Below are 7905 nucleotides of genomic sequence, written 5' to 3'. Positions count from 1 at the left end.
ACTGCGACAAACACACACATACTGAGGGGGTCACACACACAGAGATACACACACCATGAAAGACACACACATACAGAGAGAGATACAGATACACTGAGACACACACACACACACATATACACTAAATGGGACGGAAACACTGAGACAGGGACACACACCCCGAGAGAGAGACCCACACAGTGAGAGAGACACACACACAGTGAGAGAGAGACACACACACACAATGAGAACACACACACACACTGTGAGAGAGACACACACACTGAAAGCAACACACATTGAGCGAGACACACAAACACTGAGAGAAATTTACCCAATGACAGAGACACACACACTGATAGATACACACACTGAGCAACAGACACTCACACACTGAGAGAGAGACCCACATACACACACACTGTGAGAGAGACACACACACTGAGATACAGAAATACACACTGTGAGAGAGACACACATACTGAGAGAGAGAAATATACACTGAGAGATACATAATGACACAAACTAGAGAGACGCACACACTGAGACGCACACACACATACTGAGAGGATCACACACACAGAGATACACACACCATGAAAGACACACACATACACAGAGAGAGACAGACACACTGAGAGACACACACGTACACTCTAAATTGGACGGAAACACTGAGACAGGGACACACCCCCTGAGAGAGAGACCCACACAGTGAGAGAGACACACACACACACAGTGAGAGAGAGACACACACACACTGAGAGAGAGACACACAGACACACTGATAGACACACACATATAGAGAAAGATACACGCACACACTGAGAGACAGACACACACACAGCGAGAACACACACACACACACACTGTGAGAGAGACACACACACTGAGAGAAACACACACTGAGCGAGACACACAAACACTGAGAGAAATTCACACAATGAAAGAGACACACACACTGATAAATACACACCCTGAGAGACAGACACTCACACACTGAGAGAGAGACACACACACTGCAATAAACACATACATACTGAGAGGGTCACACACACACATAGATACACACACCATGAAAGACACACACATACAGAGAGAGGCACAGATACACTGAGACACACACACACACACACACACATACACTAAATGGGACGGAAACACTGAGACAGGGACACACACCCTGAGAGAGAGACCAACACAGTGAGAGAGACACACACACACAGTGAGAGAGAGACACACACACACACTGAGAGACACACACACACTGAGAGACACACACATATAGAGAGATACACTCACACACTGAGAGAGAGACATATACACACTGAGAACACACACACACTGTGAGAGAGACACACATACTGAGAGAAACACACACTGAGCGAGACACACAAACACTGAGAGAAATTCACACAATGACAGAGACACACATACTGAGAGACAGACACTCACACACTGAGAGAGAGACCCACACACACACAGACACATGGATAGCCAGACACTTAGAGCGCTGCTGCTGTTGCTGCTGCTGCTAAGTTGCTTCATTCATGTCCAACTCTGCGTGACCCCATAACAGGCAGACCACCAGGCTCCCCAGTCCCTGGGATTCTCCAGGCAAGAACACTGGAGTGGGTTGACATTTCCTTCTCCAATGCATGAAAGTGAAAACTGAAAGGGAAGTTGCTCAGTTGTGTCCGACTGTTAGCGACCCAGTGGACTGTAGCCTACTAGGCTCCTCTGTCGATGGGATTTTACAGGCAAGAGTACTGGAGTGGGGTGCCATTGCCTTCTCCGCTTAGAGAGAGACACACACACAAAAACACTGAGAGACAAACACACACAGTGACACACACACACACACACACACACACAAAGAAACTGTTTCCATTGCTTCTCCATGTATGTGCCAAGAAGTGATGGGACTATGCAGAGTACATCATGAGAAACGCTGGACTGGAAGAAACACAAGCTGGAATCAAGATTGCCGGGAGAAATATCAGTAACCTCAGATATGCAGATGACACCACTCTTATGGCAGAGGGTGAAGAGGAACTCAAAAGCCTCTTGATGAAAGTGAAAGTGGAGAGTGAAAAAGTTGGCTTAAAGCTCAACATTCAGAAAACGAAGATGATGGCATCCAGTCCCACAACTTCATGGGATATAGAAGGGGAAACAGTAGAAACAGTGTCAGACTTTATTTTTCTGGGCTCCAAAATCACCACAGATGGTGACTGCAGCCATGAAATTAAAAGACACTTACTCCTTGGAAGAAAAGTTATGACCAACCTAGATAGCATATTCAAAAGCAGAGACATTACTTTGCCAACAAAGGTCCGTCTAGTCAAGGCTATGGTTTTTCCTGTGGTCATGTATGGATGTGAGAGTTGGACTGTGAAGAAGGCTGAGAGCCAAAGAATTGATGCTTTTGAACTGTGGTGTAGGAGAAGACTCTTGAGAGTCCCTTGGACTGCAAGGAGATCCAACCAGTCCATTCTGAAGGAGATCAGCCCTGGGATTTCTTTGGAGGAATGATGCTAAAGCTGAAACTCCAGTACTTTGGCCACCTCATGCGAAGAGCTGTCTCATTGGAAAATAACCTGATGCTGGGAGGGATTGGGGGCAGGAGGAGAAGGGGACAACAGAGGATGAGATGGCTGGATGGCATCACCGGCTCGATGGACATGATTTGGGTAAATTCTGGGAGCTGTTGATGGACAAGGAGGCCTAATGTGCTGCGGTTCATGGTGTTGCAAAGAGTCGGACACGACTGAGTGACTGAACTGAACAGACTTACAAATTGGACCACCTGAATCATTTCCCCTAGGAGTTCACTGACACCACCCACTCATGCCTGCTGTGTGTCTCCTACCACTCCTTTCACACAGGTCCAGCTTAGCATCTGAGGCCTTTGACCCATCACCATTACATGTGTTTCAACCTAAATAACAGCTTTATTACTGATGCAACTGATTGGGAAGAACGTGGCTTGGGCATCTGAGCCAAATCAAGTTGATGACTTTCTCCAGACTGTCTGAGTCCTGGGGATGGCCACCCTCAGGGAAACATGCGCCCTGAGGAGTGAGCCACCATCCCAGGGTGCTGCCTCCCACAGTCAGCTTCATTCCCTCTCACACTCTGACATGTGTGACAGACCCATTTTCTTCCATACATATTATCTCTCAGATTTGCTTTCTCATACTGAGTCAGATTATCTGTCACACACACTCTTTCTGTAATATTCCTGTGTCACTCTATAATGCTTTTTCCATCACACTTATTCTCTCTCACACCTGATCTCTCCTATACTCTATCTCTGACACTTTGTGTGCCACACACCCACACTGTCATGATATCTGTGAGAGAGTTAACTTAAGTTGCTAGGGAGACCAAGGATATTTAAGGAGGAGGTGAACATTCTTTCTTTTTTTTTTTTTAGCAGCCATAAATATTTTTGTAATTTTATTTTATTTTAAAATTTACAAAATTGTATTAGTTTTGCCAAATATCAAAATGAATCCGCCACACACTCTTTCTTTTTCACATTCTTTTTTTTATTTATTTTTTTTAATTTTATTTTTAAACTTTACATAATTGTATTAGTTTTTCCAAACATCAAAATGAATCCGCCACAGGTATACATGTGTTCCCCATCCTGAACCCTCCTCCCTCCTCCCTCCCCATACCATCCCTCTGGGTCGTCCCAGTGCACCAGCCCCAAGCATCCAGTATCGTGCATCGAACCTTTCACATTCTTTTTCCTTAGACATGGAGGCCTAGTAGGCAGCCGAATCTCTTGCTCAAGGACATGCTTTTTTTGAGCTCAGAACCTGTGTTATGGGAGAAGATCTAGGTAAAACTTCCAAGGCCCTGAGCTCTGGGTTAATCCATTTCTTCTAGTTAATATCCTGCCTATGTCATCCTCGGATATATGTTATGGGAAAGGGTCTGGGCAAAAGTTTCATAGCCTAGAGTCATCCTTTTATCTATTTTCAGTCAGTAGCAGAAAAGTATATAATGCTCTGCTTAAACTAGCAAATGTGGTACTCTTACTACCCCATTCTGATATCTATGTCAGAAGCTTTTTCTATCACTTTCACTTTAATAAAATTTCTACTACACAAAGTACTGAGTGACTGGAACTGCATCTTTTGGTTACGGAATTAAATGCTTTCCTTTGGAGACAATGAATCCGGTGGACCATTCACCATTCGCTGTACATGTTAAGTTATCATCTACCATCTTGGGGCCTCGCTACCACCATCAGTATCATCTGCATCTTAATCTCTTCCCATCACTTTCTGTCCTTTTAAATTCCTGTCCCAATCACACATTCCCTCTGTCACACTCACTCAAAACCATGCACCTGTCACAGTCGCAAACTCTCTGAGAAACTCATTCTATCATACAGTGTCTTTCCTTCATACTTCTGTCACTCTCTTGTCACACACATTATGTGTCATTGAGATTATCATTTTCCTTTGTAGATCTCACCGTTCAGACCCAAGTTAAGTCCTGTGCCTGATGGAGCACTACAGTCATCATAGTTTTGAGAAATGCAGAAACCAAAATGCACAAGACTTTGAGTCACAGGTGTTGGGGAGAGAGTGGGTGTGTGTGATTTTTGTGGAGGAGACCTGCATCATGGGAGACTGGATACCGACATGGCAATACTGTCTGAAAACTGACTTGATGGAAGAAAATATGGGAAGTATATGAAACATCGTATGGACTGTAGCAAGTGTTAGCTATCACTATGGATGAAGAGCACAGGTGAAGATGTGCAGTGGGCAGAGGAAGGATGCTCGTGGGTCCTGTGGTTTAGCCCCTTGCCCTCGAATCCATCGTAGTTAGTGAGCCCCCTTCTACAGCATGACTATCCTTACAAATGTCCCCCCAAACTGACAGTGGGCCCCTGAGGGAAAGATGTGCCCAGGTTCACTGCTGGGGTCCTCTAGGCCACAGAGCAGGGGACAGACACAGGCAGTAGACAGGGTCTACTCACGCCCTAAAACTGACTTGGAACCACAGTGCAGAGAAACTGGGAGGGTGGGAAGGCGGGACAGGGATGCCCCACCCACAGGGAAGGGTCAGCCACAGCTGGTGCCTCTCCCCCTTCAGTGGGGTTGTGGGAACGCTGCCGGCCTTGGATTTGAGAGCTGAGAGGACTCTCCAGCCAGGGGGTGGGGATCAGGGACAGGAGAGAGCAAGTGACTGGGCAATGTCCAGGGGAGCATTGCCCTTCCCCCAGTCCTGAGTCTAGCCGGTTCCTCCAGTGCTTCTGAGGGGCCCCAGGCAAGCCCACAGACTGGAGTCCCTGCAGTCTATGTGCCTGGAGCCCCAGGCATCCCAGCCCCATGCCATCCCCAGTGAGCTCAACAACAGGGCCCCCACCCAGGTGGGCAGGCACAGCAAGCTCTGCATCCCTGGTATCATGCCTCCAGGGCCAGGCCACCCCACCCCCATGTGAAGGCACCTGTGCAAGCAGGCACGCAGACACATATGCCCATGTGAATGTGTTCAATAGTGCTCTCTTTGACGCACACACACACATGCACAGAGGGACACACCCTTGTGCATGCAAGTGACCACACACTCGCTCATGACGATACATATATGCCCATGTGCAAGCACCTCCACACAGAGACACATGCACACGCCAATGGGCAGGCACCTGTGTAAGGGCACTCTCTCAGGCACACACACAGATATGCACAGTCACACGCCTGTGTGCATGAATCTGTTCACATGCTCTCTCTCACAAACACACCCATACACACGCCCATGTGCATGCACTTGCCCATGTGTTCACGCACACAGACGCACATACACACACGTGAGCACCAGAGGGACAGACCGGCCCTGACCCAGGGGTGGCCGACTCCCTTCTGGGAATCGATGACAAGGACCTGCACTCAGCATGATGGTCACCTGTGAGCAACACAAGGTTGGCAGTAGCGCAGGCTTGGAGGTGCACAGGTACCATGGCTCACTTGGGGTTTGCAGGTTTGGAGTGGAAACAGTCACGTGCCCTGAGGAATGGGGTGGGGTGTGTTTGAGCATGCGCACTAAGGAGGTGGCGCCACAGTAAAGGCTGGAGCGGCACCCAGAGGCCTCACGGCTGATCCGTTTTCCTGTTTTCTGGGTGCGAGGCAGGGCTGACTTAGAGGGCACAGACCACATGGGTGTGTGTCTGCGCACGCACATTGGGGCAACATGGCGTGCGAACGTCATGTAACTTCAGCAGGAAGCGCCCATTGCCCGAGAGCCTGCAGTTATCGCGGGAACCAATGGTTGGTGGGAGCCAATCGTGAGGCAGGACCAGAGTGTGTGTGTGCAGGTGCTCTGCCTATGCTGAGTTGCAGGTCGCATTTCAGTCTTTCCCTCCGAGGAGGGAGGGGGAGAGCGGTTCAAGATGGAGTCCGAGGCACACGGTGAAGGAGCCATGAGGGTAGCCAATGAAGACGCAGGTGCTGTGGCCTCTGCAGCGGGCACAGCATGTGGTGGCCAAGGTGTGCTGGGTGGTGCTGCTGGCCGCGATGGCCCTGGCGACCCAGCTGGCCTTGGTGACACTGTCAGTCGAGGAATCCCTGGTGACTCCGGCGACCTAGCTGATCCCAGAGACCCCAGCGCTGCAGGAAGTCAGGTGGCACAGCCAGTGCCATTCTGCAGATCCCGTGGGCACCCCACGCACCAGGGTCTGGTGGAGACCCTGCACCCGGAGCAGGAGTTCTGAGTAACCGAGTCTTCCAGTTGTATCCTATTCCAGGAGCCCCGGTGGGCCGGGCGGCTGAGGGGGTGGGGGTGGGCGAGGGGTGGTTTGGGGGTTTCAGGCAGCAAGGCCTAAAGTGTAGTAGGAGGGTACTCTGGGGGGCTGGAGGGTACGGGTCAGCGGTGGTCTGGCGACCAGGGGATGGTGGTGAGGAAAAGCAACCTGAAGGGATCCAGAGGGTTCGGCAGTCATATGCAGGGTGTCGGGTGGCTGCCTTGTGGGAGAAGGTGGGTTTCCGTGAGCAGGGAGCCTGACATACAGAAAAAGTGATTAGTGTGGATGGTGCCTTAACCGCATCTCCACCAGCAGCCTTGCGGTGCCTTTCTCATCGCGTGCGCAGGCGGGCTATGCCTGCCACCTCCTGACTCGACCTACTGAACTGCAGTGGCCGGTTCGGAGGGAGCTCTACGTTCATGGCCGCATGTTGGTTCTGTAAGTTCCAAAGGGGGCCGGGGTGAGGGAGGGAGTGGTGGGTGGTGACCAGTCTTGGCCCAGGAAGAGCCATAATGGAGGGTTAAGCCTAGAGTAGAAGTGTGATTCTCTGGGCTTGTAGGTGTGCAGGGACAGACCTCTTCTTCCTTCTCACCGGGAACTTGAATTTCATTATTGCTCCCTTTTAGCCGTTTGACTGCTGAAGACAATGCCCTGCTTGAGACAGCCGTCGCCTTCTTTCTGGAGAAGCTTTCCCTGGTGAGGTGGACCTTGCAGCACTTTGTGCACCCCCTTTTTGCCTAGGCTCAGCACAGAAGAGGGGTTGAAACCTTGCCCATGTGCCCTAGCCTCAAGTGTCCTTCCCGAAGGCATTTCTTTCTGCAGTAGTTTGAGCAGGCTTCACCTTGTGCCTGTGGTGCTATTTGGGGCCTCAGGGTCCACATATTTTTTGGTGATTATTACCTGAAGAAAATAAAACTGAGCTACTGTGCTGTCTCTGACTTTAGTTTTAGCTTGTTCACTTCCTAATACTGCATTCATCTTCCGGGTGGAGGGGAGGTTCTGAGATCCAGATATTCAAGGAGTACAATATCAGTGAAGACAATGTAAAAGTGGGAGAATAAGAAAGTTGGGTACTGCCATTCAGTATTCATTTTGAAATATACTGTCGTTCTATAGTTACATTTATATCTTAAGATATAATACCAGAACGTTTTTATTAT

At 49.4% G+C, this 7905-nt stretch overlaps 1 protein-coding gene across 1 annotated transcript; it reads left to right on the top strand.

The window, feature by feature from the left end:
• Positions 1-6437: 6437 nt before the first annotated feature.
• Positions 6438-7651, top strand: LOC129640000 (EKC/KEOPS complex subunit LAGE3-like). The gene is made up of 4 exons (XM_055565276.1): positions 6438-6545; positions 6601-6734; positions 7058-7183; positions 7372-7651. Exons 1-4 carry the CDS (start codon positions 6438-6440, stop codon positions 7484-7486), a joined length of 483 nt encoding a protein of 160 aa, XP_055421251.1. The 3' UTR covers positions 7487-7651.
• The last annotated feature ends 254 nt before the right edge of the window (positions 7652-7905 follow it).

The sequence above is a fragment of the Bubalus kerabau genome, chromosome X, assembly GCF_029407905.1.
Source record: "Bubalus kerabau isolate K-KA32 ecotype Philippines breed swamp buffalo chromosome X, PCC_UOA_SB_1v2, whole genome shotgun sequence".
Taxonomy (NCBI): Eukaryota; Metazoa; Chordata; class Mammalia; order Artiodactyla; family Bovidae; genus Bubalus; species Bubalus kerabau.
This window is presented reverse-complemented; position numbering and strand designations above follow the sequence as displayed.